The 16,992-nt window shown below is 33.2% G+C and overlaps 1 protein-coding gene across 10 annotated transcripts in view; it reads right to left on the bottom strand.

Annotated features, from left to right (window-relative positions):
- The window catches only part of SSBP2 (single stranded DNA binding protein 2), a 309,851-nt gene that overhangs the window by 37,955 nt on the left and 254,904 nt on the right, over window positions 1-16,992 (bottom strand). For 6 of the 10 annotated variants that reach the window (XM_067031245.1, XM_067031246.1, XM_067031243.1 and 3 more), the window contains 4 exons: window positions 14,862-14,928; window positions 14,063-14,133; window positions 6,783-6,874; window positions 1,825-1,873 (listed from right to left, as the gene is read on the bottom strand). In XM_067031245.1, coding sequence (XP_066887346.1) covers window positions 1,825-1,873; window positions 6,783-6,874; window positions 14,063-14,133; window positions 14,862-14,928 — 279 coding nt within the window. The remainder of the gene's footprint in view (window positions 1-1,824; window positions 1,874-6,782; window positions 6,875-14,062; window positions 14,134-14,861; window positions 14,929-16,992) is intronic. The other 4 variants (XM_059063307.2, XM_067031247.1, XM_059063305.2 and 1 more) reach the window with 1 other exon arrangement.

Here is a 16,992-nt window from a genome sequence, read left to right on the forward strand (position 1 = left end):
CAAGAGTTGTTTAGGTATCTAAAAACTAAAAATGATCAGAAAGCATAACTCTCTCCTCATCTATGCCTCCATCTAATACTCTTCACTTGGATAACATACCCGCTAGGTACAATGCACCGCCTTCAATATCATATACTGCCCACCTTCCTTGGTGGCTTTTGGAGGATAGTATCTCCAGATAAGCATACAAAAGGAGGTCCTGCAGGAGGTGGGCAGTGGAGGGGATGGCTGGCTGAGCTGGCAATGAGGAAGGAGACAGGGTCCTCTTGCTTCTAGGCAGGAAGGCTTACTAGTTAAGGTGGGTCATCGATTGTGCTTTTTAACCCAGTTTCATCAGACATGTAGATAATAGAAATTCTTTCCAGATTCTGACAATAAGATTTGCAGAGTTTTCACTGTTATTAAAAAATTGTTTTTCTGAACCTTTATGGGTATTTTAATGGGGAGTTCAAAGAAAGTATCTTGAGCTGCTAGTTAGATGCCTTTTTAAAGTGAAATCTTGAAATTTGAAAGGCATATATAACAAAGGTCAAATAGAAATGTGAACTAGTCAAAAGCATATAAGCAGACTAAAAGAAATTTGGAGGAGAAAAGATAGTCATATTACAACATAATCAGGTAAAACAGTATCTTAGAAGATTTGTTGAACTTAAATAGTGAACTGAAGACCCAAACGGAAGCAGCAACACCACTCTCTCCACCCCAAACAATATTATTTAATTAGCAACTGTCATAGCTATTGAAACTAAGAGATAGGCAGATAATATAAAGTAAATGTTTTCTCTAAAAATATGACAGTTACTTAATTGAGAAGAAAGTGATTTCTGCTTTAGAATAGCAATAGATTCAGGATGATTCTTTCTATACCACCCACACCTCACTTTAAATTTTCTTTAAGTTTAAATTAACATTAAACATTGAATCAGTTTCATGTTTACTTAGCATTAAGGCCACTGCTAGTCAGTGAAGGTACCTCTGCATGTTGGCAAAAGGCATCCCTTCTGGGCAGATAATCCATAGACTTCACAAGTGGAAAACAGCTACATTTCAGCCTCCTTCTGACTCCCTAGACTCAGGCATCTTTGTGCAGTGCACATACTACACAAATGTACAGAGCAGAGCTCTCTCACAGATTGAAGAACTCAAGGTTTCAAAAGTCAAGAAAAAAATCTCCAGGATCATTAAATTTAAAATAATACCAATATTAATTTTAAGATTAAAAGCCTAATTTTTAACCTGTGCCTATATTTGTGACATTAATAAGAGACAAAAATATTTATGCAGTCAAATCATGGCCACAAAACTTGAAAGGAAAATTCCCATGATGTCAGATACATAGATACAAGTGTAAGGATGGCAGTTTAGCCCACAGGCACAAGGTAAATGTGTACTTCCTTCTTGGGGCAGCGAGAGAGCAAATAGGTGTAACCAGAACAGCAAATATAATAATAATAACTGAGATTGATTTTATTTGGCAACTTAGTAATTATTATAGTTATTTTAGAAGATGAATTCATTATATGATAAATAAATTTTATGATAAATGTAGGCTACCGTAGAGTATCCTTAAATCACATTACTACTCTATTTTTGACGGCCTGGTAATCTACATAGAATGCATGTTTACATTAGACCTAGAAGTGAAAAAAAATCACATAATTTCAAAGTTACACATATTTTTCTAAAAACATATAAAAATATATTTTTTGAATGATTTCTTAAAAATAAGGTTAATATAACCAATTGCAGGGCTTTCAAAAGCAACAGATTTTTGTTGTTAAATGCTACAAAGTACAAAGAAAATGAAAAAATACGTATACTCACTGAGTTGGCATTTGTTGGGTTTGGCCAAGGTCTACCACCACCAGGACCCCTGTAAGACAAAACGACAAATGAAATTTTAACTGACGCTCTGAATGTTTCACAGTAAGCAATAACATCATAAAATACAAACATTTATAATTCAGTTACCATGCAGTTCTAGTCCAGCACTGAAATTACTCTCTATATTTTCACAGCTTTTTTATTTCTAAAATCCAAAAATAATATCATTTTCCCAAACAACTTTCACTGTTTTACAGCTGTTTTAAACAGCTTTATCACTAATTATGAGATAAATATAAAAGATAATTGTGACAATAAGTGCTGCATATATCATTCAAAATGAAAATGAAATTATTTGTAAAATATCATTATACATAAAATGATTGCTCTTAAGCTACAAATGAATAAATGTACATAGTAGGTATCTAAATTTGCCTCCTCTTCAAAAAATTGCATAGAATATCATGTTACTTTATACATCTATATATCAATCTATCTTTCAGTGCTACTGATGATTTGGTTACTATTAAACAAGGGAAACACATTTCTTGTTTTCATAATTGTAGTTCAAGATAGTGGCCAGAGTAAATCTTGGGGAAAAATAGGAGGTAATCTATGCCAATGTATGTCAATATATTACTTCTTGTTAGGGCAAGGGAGAATGTTCCCTATTCTATAGCTTAAAAGAACATAAAGCTTTTAAAACAAAATTAATGCCTAATTAAATTAAAAACATCTCTTGCTCATTTGCTTTTTAGTATTAAGTGTACTTGAATATATACTGCCTGATAAAAAGTAGACTACTGTCAGCAGTTCTTCTGTAATTAGAGTCACTGAAAATTCCCCTTTTCCCTCTAATCTCAATGAAAACACTGTGACATTTTTTAATTAAAAAAAAAGTCCCCTGATTCTTATTCTAGGGACCTTAAACCTAAAGTTCTAAATGTTAGATAGAGGCTGTCCAAGTTAGCTATATTACCCATGTTTGCTTGTAATATTTAGAACTGTTCTGGGTATTATTTTGGGATTCCCCGGGAATGTAAACAGCAGGGAAGGGCATGAAAAATTGTGTCCTTAGGCTCTATTAGGATGCCCAAGTGCAATTCCCCTTTTGACCAGAACGGACTTGGTCAAAGTATCATGCACAGGGAGAAGGTGAGGGGCACGTGTATTGTCTCTGGAAATAGTTCCTCTCTAGGATAATGATGACGACTTTACAATTAGTTACTGGAACACTTTGGAAAGGTGATTTTACATAGAGGATTCAGTGTCCTAATGGACAGAAACTGAGGTAAAGCACAGGATATATGCTGATCAAGTAAAACACTTGACTTGTTTGACGTTAAATAAAACACAGTAAAGAAACTGGAAAATATTTATCTTAAAACAACATAAAAATATACTATATATCCAAATCATGGCAAAAATTTATATGCAACAACATGCAGACAGTCTCATATTCTGAAATATTAAGTTTAAACAAGGACTGTATGAATAAGAGATATTAAATATAAAATAATTTTGTTAGTTAAAAATTTATTTAATGTTAATGTGCTAAACTAAATGTTAAAATGATTAAACATTTTACTTAAGTAAATACAAATTAAATAAGATGAAGTTAAATGTTAAATTAAATGTTAAATTTATTCTAAGAACCATAAAATACCTTTTATGCATTTCAGTTGTTTGACAAATACTAATCTAATCTCAGCTCACCATGTATTTCATATTAAATTACATTTTAGTGTAAGGGGTTAAATGTTAATTCATTTGAATAAGCCAAATTTCCCCCACCATTACCACTGTGTTTGAAAACATTTTCAGTTTTGCAAATACTGCTAAATAAAGTGGGGGTTATAGTAGTGAGTAGTTCTATTAGAACAACTTCTTAAGTGCGGTAATTCCTACTCCTTTTGAGGGCCATCAGTATTATCAAAAGAGTAATCTACAAACTATAACACAGGCATTATTTTGAATGTACATTTCTACATAAGTATAGTTTGAAGTAGAATCAGGTTAGCCTCATTTAAAAATAAAGAGAAAAATGAAATTTAAAAGAAGTCTTTAATTCTTGGTAAGGGTGTATGGATATGATTAAATCAAGGCAACCAAAGAGAAAAATTCTCTTCTGTAATTCAGTCATTTCGAGATAATAACTATACAAACTTTATAATTCTATAGGATGTGATTTAGAACAAGAAAGTCTAGATCCTTTGAAATTATTTGTCCTCTTAGTTTCTATAAAATAGCAAGGTATACAAAGTTGAATTAGAAATATTTTAATACTGAATCCTACACTCTTTTGAAATTTGTAAAAATGTAGTTTATTTAGAAATATAGTTTTCTTTAAAAAATAATCTATAATGCATTTGAAAAAATTTACATTGTGGCTGTTGTTTGTAAATTCTACTTTAAACTACTGAAATTGATATTAAATTTTTTTTCTAAATATATAATACTAGTTATATAAACATTAAAGTATACTCATTTTAATTTTAGGTGACACTATGTATGATTTATCCTGAGTTTGGAGCATGGAAATGTAAAAATCATATCAGAATAACTATTTTCTTTAGAGGTCACCAATAGTTTTTTAACAACAAAATTATCAGAATTTTGTTCCAAATGGTTTGGTGTCAATATAAGAGAGAAAGCTGCAGTTAGACTATGGTATTTAGTTACTTTAATGACTGGGGTTTGGTATTCTTTACTGTCATTATACTTTGGTGTCAAATAATAAAAAGTGATGAACTAAAGAAACCTCATCCAGATATGATCCTCCAGTAGATCCCTCCTGATCCCAACACACAAATATCTTAGACTCTTAAAAACATAGCCTAAGGTAACACTGTTCTAATGCCTTTTCCTTTAATTTTTAAGTTAGCCAACATGTAAAACAGTGACATGAAGGAAGCCATAATTCCAGTTAGAAATACTTACTTGCCATAATACAGTAAGATTTAGTTTGTTTTAACAATAATAAATTATGAAGTGAATTTCAATAAAATTTACTCTATTGAGTACAATGGAGACAATAATATGTTTTATTATTAAATTCACTTTTGCTTTCTTGGGGCCAATATCAATAAGAGAATGAGTCTCTCTGGTTGGACCTTCCATACTTCAGAACTTTCCCTGTTAGATGGAAATATCTGTGATTTCATTGTCCTTGAATCCTAATTTACAGAAAACTGAAAATGGTATAAGACTCCAAATAACAGTCAACTGTAACAAATAATGGAAATTTGAGTCTGTAAAGCTTAAAGGCTCTTTAAAAACCAGATATTACATAAATAGTAAAATATTATGTAATAAAAATATTTTAAAATATCTGGGTATATTTAAATGAGAAACCCAAATATGAACAAAAATAATCATTTGAAATTTTCAGCCATACTTTTAGTCTCCATAGTCTAGGGAATTAAATGTACCCTTATGTATCTGTTTAAATGTATGTGAGAAAGGAATGAGTCAATTTTAAGCAGCTATTTGAGTCTCTCAACAGTCACAGGAGAATAACTTTCCTCTATACTAGCAAAACTGCATTGATCTAAAGTGGACCACATCACTACAAAATGATATTAGATACATTCTTAACATTTAAAGAGAATTTTGGGTTGATCATAGCATTCAAAATGTATACTTCTTACATCTATACATAGTATTCAAAATTATTCTTTAAAAGGCATTCCATTTTAAAGTCAGAATCTTAGGTAGGTAAATTTTATATGTATCTAAATCCTATTGTTAAGAGTTTCAGCTTTTGATATAAGCACAAGATATCACTCCTTTTTGTAGAAACCATTAATAAGCCTAAACCTTTGAGGGATTTAAGAAAAGTCAGACTTCATGTCTATCCATTTTTACTTTAAAAGTAAGAAGACATGATAGGAAAATTTGACCTACTTTTTCCCCTTGTTCTGTTAGTTTTGAGCCTGGCTGGTATCCACCTATTAACCTATTTTCTATTTTAGGCAAAACTGCTTTCCATGAAAATGGTTCCAGAAACTTAAACAAATCCCTATGTACATCAAAAGAGCTCACCTCAGTATATATTCAATGCTATTAAATGATGGCAGAGTTTAATTTGATAGGTAAGTAACCAAAACATGGACTAATGGGAAATATATTAGAGGAGACTACCCAGAACCCTATATAGAGCTCTTTCATTATTTCTGATAAATTTTCTTTAGGCTACATCATGGAATTGGATCCTCTAATCAATTAATGAAAGTCATTCACAAGTTCTGGGTGCAAATGGAACTTTGAGGGCAAGTAAGATAATGAAAACTAAATAAAACTTCCTTAACAAATTGCATTATATTGGCTGATAGAAGCAAGTACTCTCTTTGGGCTTGAAAGGCCCTTTCTGTAAAAAAACAAAAAAAAACTGTTAGTTTACTCCCTAAGTATATTTTGAATTTTCAAAAGAAAGTATACTATGGAAGTTGCTTTAATAAAGAAGAAACTAACAGAGAGACTTCTTCCTGGGTTAACAATGGTCCCAAAAAAGCAAAACTAAGGACATATATATATTTATAAGAACTTAAAACTCATAGGAATCACGCTATATGTGTTAAAATGAACTATATTCCATTGTCTACTTCTGTAAAGTCAAGTCATGGTCCCGGCGTCATCATCTCTTCATACTTTTGTATGGAACACATAAATATTATGTGCTTATTTATAAAAGACTCATTTTTATGATAAACATGAAAATCAGGCTAAAAGTTGGCATTTGAAAATGGAAAAAAATTAAGGGTTGCAAGGGAAGGAAGAAAAACATGGAGAATATGTTGTGAAAATGAAGCAAATGCTACAGCTCATGTTTAGTTCATTTATACTACAGTTTCATTTTATACTACACAGAAATTGAGCTTAAATTTTGTTACATATTGGTGTGACTTTAGAAGACAGAAAAGAGAACATTTTACAGGATAATATAGCATTTTGCTTACATGTTCATTCCAGGCATTCCAGGGCCACCTAAAGCATTCAGTGGGGGTCTCATTGCACCTCCATAGTTCTGTAATGATAACCAAGGGTCAGACTACCACAAAACAAAAAAACAAAACCAAAGAGGAGGGGGGAAAGAAAGGAGAGCAGGTTAATGATTTCCCTACATAACTCCTGATGGGATAAGGCCTGTGCAATTCATTCTCAGAAGGGTCCACTCTTGTACTTTTGCTTCTATTTTAACAATTACTTTGGTTTGTGTCTTTTAAAAACTACGTGAATATGTACAATCATTGGAGCATGTTAAGTGATTAAGGTATAGTTGCAATTATAATATTCAACATATCTTTATTAATTTCCTGATATCTGTACAACAGTGAACTTTTTCAAACAAAACATTTCATAAATCCCAAACTCCGTTTTTAAAGAAAGGACTTAGTCAACATGTTTGAAATTGCCTGACTAAGAAAAATTACATAAAGTCTGAAAACAAGTAGGTGAATCCAACATAAGAAAGTGGAATACAAACTTCTGTTCACAAAATAATATATCTAAGAGAGAAATGTACAAATATACAGATACACAAAAATATATGAACACTAAAGTATACTTCAAATATGTATGCGTGAATTATATGACTCAACAGGCTTCTGTCAATATCTATTATGTGCATTCAAAGGATAAAAACATTTTAATGTTTTAACATGCATATCAGCTTAGCTTAGTTTAGTTTCCACAAGGGCCAAAAGACTACTTTTAACATTATCATATTAATATATTTTGACATCATCAACTACTTTCATGCTTGGTTTTCTGACACCACCTATTCCTCCAACATTTCTGACCACTCTTCTTCAATCTCCTTTGCTGGCTCCTTTTGTTTTGCTAGCTCTTAAAAATGTTGCTTTTCCCCAAGTTCTAGCCACAACATTCTTTTAAATAAATACACATTTATGGGTAACCTTACCTGCTACCATTAGTTCAACAATTATTTATATGCTAGGAATCTCAAATCTATTTTGTCATGATGTCTTTCCTAAGTTCTTAGATAACTCATATGTTGAACTTCATATCAGCTGTTTCTATCTGGATACCATTTCACACTCAACATACCTAAAAGTAACCTCAATTTTATCTTCTCACAGTTGTGTTCTTTATTTTGCCTTCCTCAGTCAGTTCTGTGGTGTCACCTTCTATGCAGCAGTCCAGGCTAAGACTGAGAGCTCCTTGATGTTTCTTCCTTTTATTTCAATTTCCATATCCAGTCAGTTACCAAAGTCTATTGATTCTACCTGTGAAATAGCTCTTGAAATACTGCTCTCCTTCGTATCACTCATCTCTGTCATTTACTGAGACTACTGTACTGTCTTAGTTGGTCTCTCTGACTTAGCCTCGCCCCCTCCCCATCTGTTCTCCATACTGCCTCCAGAACTGTGCTTCATAAACTCAGTCCTATTTATGTCACTTAAAAGCCATGATGCCCCACACTGCCTATCAAATAAAGTCTGTACTTCAGCATGGGTCTATGGTGTTATTCACAGATAATCTCTAGCCTGTATTTCCTGCCCCCATTTCCTATAATATTTACTTCTTCCCCTACTCCCAACTATACCCTCCAGACTGCTGAATTTCTTGTGGTTCAGAATCATGTTGTACGCTTTTACACTCATGATAACTCATCTGCTATGGCCTTCTGTGTAGTAGGTGCTAAGATGACAAGGAAATATTCAATGAGAGAAGGTCTGTTAACTCCAGAGAGTAAGCCATGTTTGTAAATAAATTACCTAATTACATGCTCTTCTCATTGTTTATTTACTTTTACTTTCAAGAAATCTTATTTAAACATCTCAATTGTGTATGCTATGGGATAAGAGAATGGTGTCTATCCACACTTGAGTCATTGGTTAAAGAGATAGCTATTTCTCTTAACCTCTGGAACAAGCTTGGCAGTGGCGGCAGCAGTATTACCAAGGAGTCTCTGAGAAGAAAGTTAGTCACTGGGAACAAAATCTGAATGGTAGAGTATAATAGAAATTCTTCACACAAAAGGTTGCTCCTCATTTTTGATCTTAGGTGGTCTGTGTTATATCAAGGAAAACGTTATTTTTCCTTCTAGCTCTGGACATGGAAAGATACAGGTTTGAATCTCTCTTGCCCCTGCCCTATTTCCTCTGCTCCTCTTTCTATATGTGTGATTGTGGGCCAATGATTCTCCCAATGATCTGCTCAACCTTAATTTCCTTATCTGTAAAGTGAAAATATCATCTCTCCTATAAGCTTGTTGGAGGAAAAATGAAGTCATACAAAATGCATATTAAAGTGCTTGGTGCATTAAAGGCATGATACCTGGTGCTCAAAAACTGTAGCTGCTAACTCTTAATAAGGGACTGACTTAAATGAGTCTTCTCATTTTCCCTTGAGCCCTCAGCCTTAACATGCTTGTGACATAGTGACTCCCTAACAGAGTACACGTATTTCTTTTCTTGACTTTTTTCCTACTGCCTAATAGTTTTTCTTTATGTATCTGCATCTCCTGCTAAAGAATAAGTACCTGAAGGTAGAGTCTGTTTTACTCATCTTTGTGCATCCAGTGCTCAAGTATGACAGTGCACAAGTGTCACAGGAAATGAGTAAGAAATTATCCAACACATATTTTGATAGACTTACAAAATATTTTCATTTTGTGAAGAATCTGAAGCATATAGAGAACAGGAAGATAAGAAAGAATAACAACTAGTTTTCTAACTGGTAACAAAGGCAGAATGTGAAGAGCTAATTTCGAATCACTGAATTTTAAAGCTGATGGCAACTATACAATTCCATCTGGTTTAATCTCTCTCCCAATGCAACACTCCTGACAAAAGGGCTGTTCAGACTCTGCTTGGAAAGTTTATAGAGTTTTTCCATGATTGGGCAGTTTAATTTCTAGAAAGTTCTTCCCCATACTGAGCTAAATTCCACTTCCCATCTTAGATTTGAAAATACAGAATTAGTTTACTCTCTCTTTACATGAGAGCCTATCATATATTTCCATCTCACTATTTCTCCACCCCAAGTATTTGATTTGGAAATCATGATATGTTCCTACTTGTACATAACTCATTTATCCTTCAGATTTCTAGAGGAATTAGAACTAGTTGGACAGTCTTGTTGAATTTTTCTGTTACTCATATGGTACCTGCTGAGCCTAAGAACACAGACAAGCTAAGTATATCTTATTATAAAAGCCAAGTAGAAAAATTACTTCAAATATGGCATTAGGGAAGACATTTTTCTTGATTAAGCAGATAATTCTGCTTTTCTATTGAAAGGATACTGATACCAATCTAAAAATCATGTATTACTATTGAATGTAGATTTAAAATAGATTAAGGGGTGGAAAAATATGCCAGGATTTGGAGCAAAGTTTTATTTCTTCATCCATGCAGTAGGTTTTAATCACATATTTACTATATTCTAGGTGTGCACTTTGCCTACATCAGCATTGTCTGAGAAGCAAATTATATATATTTCTTCTAGGAATTCAATTATTCCAATAGATAACTATTGTCCCTCTTCACCACATTGGTCTTAAGCTGAAAAAGTTGTGGAAATAATATCTATGATACAAAGGAGGTATGTATTTTGTTTTGCATAAAGCTAGAAACAATATTCCAGAGACTGTTTCTATAATTCGGATACAAAAAAAGCAGACACATTCTGTTCTTGAGTAGCATCCATAGGATTAAATATCTGTCATGAGAGTTGTTTTTCTATTATCTTTTAAGAAACACAGCTAACTTTTATTATAAAGCTCACAGTTTATAATCCATATGTTAACATATACCAGGTGTTACGAGTAAATACCTTATAAGAATCCCTTAATTCAAATAATTTTACTTCACTTTTTACCTATTGTACCACTCACACAAATATGATTCCTATTTTCATTTAAGTACAAGATATTTATAAATAATTTCCTTTACCCTTTTATACTTATATACTGTGATTTTAAAAGTTGTTGTAGGTATTTCTGGTTTCTGAGGTAAATTCATACCAAAACACTTTACTTCCTCCAAATTATAAAGAAATAGATAGCAATGATATTAATCCAAATGGAAGAAATAAACTACTCTCTTTGGGTTTGAAAATGAAAAGAATTCATACTTATATGATAAACTTAGTTAAACTCTTCAATAAGCGATTACTCCCCAGAAATGTTTTCTTTCTGTCATAATTTACTTATAACACAAAACACATACATATTTGGCTAGATATTTATAAAATATAAAGACCAATATGCTTTTTACTTCTGCATTTTCAAATGAGATCTAAGTATTCATACAGCTTAGGTGAGCATTGGTTCATCTTTCAAACACTGCAAAACTGACTCAAATCAGACTCTAATTTTTAAAAGTATTGAAAATACTGGTCTGGAATGACAAAAACTCAAAGAGCAGCTAGCTGAAAAGTAAGAAAACTGAATGAAGAATAAATTACAGGCATCAACTTTTTTTTTTTTTTTTTTTTTTTTTTTTTTTGCTGTACGTGGGCCTCTCACTGTTGTGGCCTCTCCCGTTGTGGAGCACAGGCTCCGGACGCGCAGGCTCAGCAGCCATGGCTCACGGGCCCAGCCGCTTCGCGGCATGTGGGATCTTCCTGGACCGGGGCACGAACCCGTGTCCCCTGCATCGGCAGGCGGACTCCCAACCACTGTGCCACCAGGGAAGCACCAGGCATCAACTTTTGATGTATATTTAAAATGCATCTGTTATGAAAATCTTTTGAGAAAAAAAATCCTTCAAGTTGCATATAGCTAAACTGGTTGGCTTAGTTCATTAAAGACTAAAAGTATATTCAGTCAGTGAAATACCCTACAGATCTTATAAATTCTAACTGCCATTAATAGATTAATGATGGTTGGTCATAAAAATCATCATCCCTAACATGAGTAGAAATAGGAAAAAATAATTTAAATATCTAAATTAGGATTTTATAAGATCTTAAGAAAATACATAGAAAATAACTGAGCCTAAATAAAAGAAATGGTTTTTTTCTGACTTTGAGGATCCCACAAATATTTACATAACACTTTTTCTTATCATGTAATATGGTATCTCTGAAAACTTTGGACTTCATGTCCCAGTACAGTTTATATATACAGTTGACCCTTGAACAACATGGGTTTGAATTGTTCCAGTCCACTTATACGTGGATTTTTTTCAATAAATATACTATTGGAAAATTTTTTGTAGATTTGTGACAATTCGAAAAAAACTTGCAGACGAACCGCATAGCCTAGAAATACCTAAAAAATTAAGAAAAAGGTATGTCATGAACGCATAAAATACATGTAGACATAAGTCTATCCTTATATAAGCATAAGGGGAGTGGTATGTAATATAAAATTAATGTGTTTTCTTACTGTTTTATAATTTTGCTTTCAAAGAACTACATTACTATACAGTATGTGCCTCTCTGTCTCTCTCCCTCTTTCTCTCTCTCTCTCTCTCCCCACCTCCCCCAACCCCAACTGGAGAAACTATGTATCAGCCTATTATCACATGTAAGTGGTTTAAAAAAAATGTAGCAATGTTTAAAATACTGTATTGTGAATATGACTGTAATACTGTATGCCATAAAAATGTTATGATGATTCATTCATTAGTGTATAGGATAGGCCACGATGAAGCAATCATTGATTATTATGCTAGTTTACCATAATGCTATCATATTGCTGCTTCTTTGTTATCAATGCATGAATTGTTATACCTGTAAATAAATAGGAATTTTTTTCACATGATCTTTTTATTTTTGATGTCCCGTGTTAGAAATATATGTAATATCTACAGTGTTTTGTATCATTTAATACATTTGATGAAGATACTGACAGATGATTCATCTTATAAACAGATGATATAAACTTATGGTATTGGAAAGTATAGTGCAGTACTGTAAATGTATTTTTTAATGATTTCTGTAATAACATTTTCTTTTCTCTAGCTTACCTTATTGTAAGAATACAGTATATAATACATACAATATATAAAACATGTGTTAACTGACTACATATGTCATTGGTAAGGCTTCCAGTTAACAGTAGGCTATTAGTTAAGTTTTAGGGAGTCAAAAGTTATACACGGATTTTCGACTGTGCAGTGGTTTGGTGCCCCTAACTCCCATGTTATTCAAGGGTCAACTGTATATTATTACATGTTGGCAGAAACTCCTTCGTCTAAGTCACATTTACCTGAGAATCAAATTATATATATTTCTTCTAGGAATTCAGTTATTCCAATAGATAACTACTATCCCTCTTCACTACATTGGTCTTAAGCTGAAAAAAGCTTAAGACCAATGGGTGTTAGATTCTTATTCTCTGACTCCTTTGGGTACACAACAAAATACTTAACATTTTTAAAGCAGATACATGAAACAAGCTTCTAAAACTGTCACTTATAAAGTCTGTTCTTGGAAAGAATAAAGAAGTAAATCAATTCATTCTTTTAACCAATGTTATGATACACTAACCTCTGACTTTTGAGGAAGAAATTTAAAATTCTGAATTCTGGATTAGTTTCTTTGAAATATAACATTACAAAATTAGTTTCTACCCCATGCAGTTTTCCCAAGAGAAACAGAGGATGTTTTAGCTAAAATAAGTGATATCCTGGAGCCGCATACTTAAAAATGTCATCAATGGCTGAATAAGTTCAATCTTGGTGTATACCTCTGGGAAATTTTGATACAGAAGTAGGCTAACATCTAATGTATACTGATAGTATTATGTGTGTTCACTAAGACCTATTTTAATGTTTATTTCTAAATGGTTCTCTATTGCTTTCATATTCTGTAAAGAAATATGGTAGTATATAATAGTCAATGGCATTCTTTAAAAGATTTAGAAATATATTTTATGCTGCTTATTCTATTTAATTCAGTCAACTAGGTTTTATTTAACTTATCTTAGTTATCTTTTATAATAATTACTATAATTTTTCATATTTCCTCAATATAACTAACAAAAGGGTAATAGTTATCATTTTTAGTAATAATTACTATAATGTATTTCTACACAATGTGTTTTCTCCAATGTACCAAAGGCATATGTGTAGCACCTGTTAAAATATGGTTTGTTGTTACATCAATTTGGACATGTCCTAGATATGTCCTCAAGAGCCTAACAACCATATTATTAAGCCTTTAATGTATACACTAGAAGCCAGCAAATAATATAGTTTGTTTGTATAAGATGAAGGCAAAAAACTCAGCCTCTAGCTTCCTGCACTGATTATTTACTTACCTGTGGTCCTAAGGGCACCATTCCTCTTGGAGGCGTCATTCTCTGCATTGGCCCACCCATATTTGGATGTCCTAAAAAGAAAAAAAGTATGACGATATTAGCAATGTAATGAGCATGAGTGCTAAACCGGAGGCTATAGCCTCCTCTCTGACTGGTGTCACGTCTTATTTACTAAGGACTGAGTTATTGACATCACCTCATCTTGGCTTCCATGGCCAGTTTTCTACCTCTTATCACTACCTACCTACGCTCTCCATTAATGTCTTGAAATTGAAATGTTCTTCCTATTCTGTGTTGAATTACATCTCTCACACCATTTGCTCCTTTTTTTTTTCTCTTGGAATAGTATAATAGAGCCATACATACTTGTGGTACCTAAACAGCTCTGATTATTGGATTTGTTAAACTACCAAGTAAGTTACTTATTGCACAGCATCCTCTTTCCTCCTGCTTATCTTTCTGGTGGACTAACCTCTCTATCTGAAAAAGGCAGAGAAAATCACAAGTGATATAATCACTTTGAATCTCACTTGTTTGAAGTTATACAAGAGGTTTTAGAAGTTACTAGTTAAAATACAGATTCTGGATATTTAATTATTCTGTTCATTATGTTATCACTGCCCTCACTATCACACATAATAAAGAGTTAGCTAAAAAGATAATTACTTGGCCATGTTACCTGTAAAAATGCAACTGATATAATTATGGAATATCTGTACAAATAAAACCTTCCTTAAAAAATACAGGATTTCCTTTGAGATTTTGCACATCAATTTCACTTTTACTTTAAAGTAGTCACCTTGTTGTCGAGTTGGGTCCATTCCACTGGGAAGTAATGGCTGACTTCCTGGGACACCTCCAAGAGCCTAGCATATTTAGTAAAACAAAATAAAAAGCAATATTATAACTATTTGTAAAATAAGTGCTGTAACAATTACAGAGTACATCTGAGTATTTCACAAGATTTTTTTTTCAAGATGTATTTTTTTTCTATTGGAATATATTTGCTTTACAATGTTGTGTTAGTTTCAGGTGTGCAGCAAAGTGATTTAGTTATAAGTATACATGTATCTATTCTTTTTCAAATTCTTTTCCCATATAGGTGGTTACAGAATATTGAGTAGAGTTCCCTGTGCTATACAGTAGGTCCTTGCTGATTATAATTTTATATATAGTGGTGTGTATACGTTAACCCCAACCTACTAATTTATCCCTCCCCCACAGCTTTCCCCTTTGATAACCATAAGTTTGTTTTCTAAGTCCGTGAGTCTGTTCCTGTTTGTAAATAAGTTAATTGTATCATTTTTTAAGATACCACATATAAGTGATATCATATGATATTTGTCTTTCTCTGACTTACTTCACTTAGAATGAGAATCTCTAGGTCTATCCATGTTGTTGCAAATGGCATTATTTCATTCTTTTTTTATGGCTGAGTGAGAGTCCACTGTATATATGTACCACATTTTCTTTATCCATTCATCTGTTGATGGGTGTTTAGGTTGCTTCCATGTCTTGGCTACTGTAAATAGTGCTGCAATGAACACTGGGGTGCATGTATTTTTTCTAAGTATGGTTTTCTCCGGATATATGCTCAGGAGTGGGATTGCAGGATCATATGGTAGCTCTATTTTTAGTTTTTTGAGAAACCTCCATAGTGTTCTCCATAGTGGCTGTATCAATTTACATTCCCACCAATAGTGTAGGAGGGTTCCCTTTTCTCCACACCCTCTCCAGCATTTATTGTTTTAGACTTTTTGATGATGGCCATTATGACTGATGTGAGGTGATACCTCATTGTAGTTTTTTTTTTTTTTTTTTTTTTTTTTTTTTGCGGTATGTGGGCCTTTCACTGTTGTGGCTTCTCCCGTTGCGTAGCACAGGCTCCAGACGCGCAGGCTCAGCGGCCATGGCTCACGGGCACAGCCACTCCGCGGTATGTGGGATCTTCCCAGACCGGGGCATGAAGCCGTGTCCCCTGCATCGGCAGGCGGACTCTCAACCACTGCGCCACCAGGGAAGCCCCTCATTGTAGTTTTGATTTGCATTTCTCTAATAATTAGCAATGTTTAGCATCTTTTCATGTGCCTCTTGGCCATCTGTATATCTTCTTTGGAGAAATGTCTATTTCGATCTGTCCATTTTTTGATTGGTTGTTTGTTTGTTTTGATATTGAGCTGCAAGAGCTGTTTCTATATTTTGGAGATTAATCCCTTGCTGGTCACATCATTTGCAAATATTTTCTCCCTTTCTGTGGGTTGTCTTTTCGTTTTGTTCATGGTTTCCTTTGCTATGCAAAAACTTTTAAGTTTAACTAGGTCCCATTTGTTTCTTTTTGTTTTTATTTTCATTACTCTAGGAGGTGGATGCAAAAAGATTTTGCTGCAATTTATGTCAAAGAGTGTTCTGCTTATGTTTTCCTTTAAGAGTTTTATAGTATCCCATCTTACCTCTAGGTCTGTAATCCATTTTGAGTTTATTTCCGTGCATGGTGTTAGATAATGTTCTAATTTCATTCTTTTACATGTAGCTGCCCAGTTTTCCCAGCACCTCTTATTGAAGAGACTGTGTTTTCTGTCCTGTTCCATTGATCTATTTTTCTGTCTTTGTGTCAGTACCATACTGTCTTGATTACTGTAGCTTTGTAGTATAGTCTGAAGTCAGGGAACCTGATTCCTCCAGCTCTACTTTTCTTTCTCAAGGTTGCTTTGGCTATTCAGGGTCTTTTGGGTTTCTGTACAAATTTTAAGATTTTTTTGTTCTAAATCTGCAAAAATGACATTGGTAATTTGATAGGAATTTCACCAAATCAGTAGGTTGCCTTGGGTAGTGCAGTCATTTTGACAACATTGATTCTTCCAATCCAAGAACATGGCATATATACCTTTCCATCTGTTTGTTTCATCTTATAGTTTTCACAGTACAGGTGT

This window comes from Kogia breviceps, chromosome 4, assembly GCF_026419965.1.
Source record: "Kogia breviceps isolate mKogBre1 chromosome 4, mKogBre1 haplotype 1, whole genome shotgun sequence".
Lineage (NCBI taxonomy): Eukaryota > Metazoa > Chordata > Mammalia > Artiodactyla > Physeteridae > Kogia > Kogia breviceps.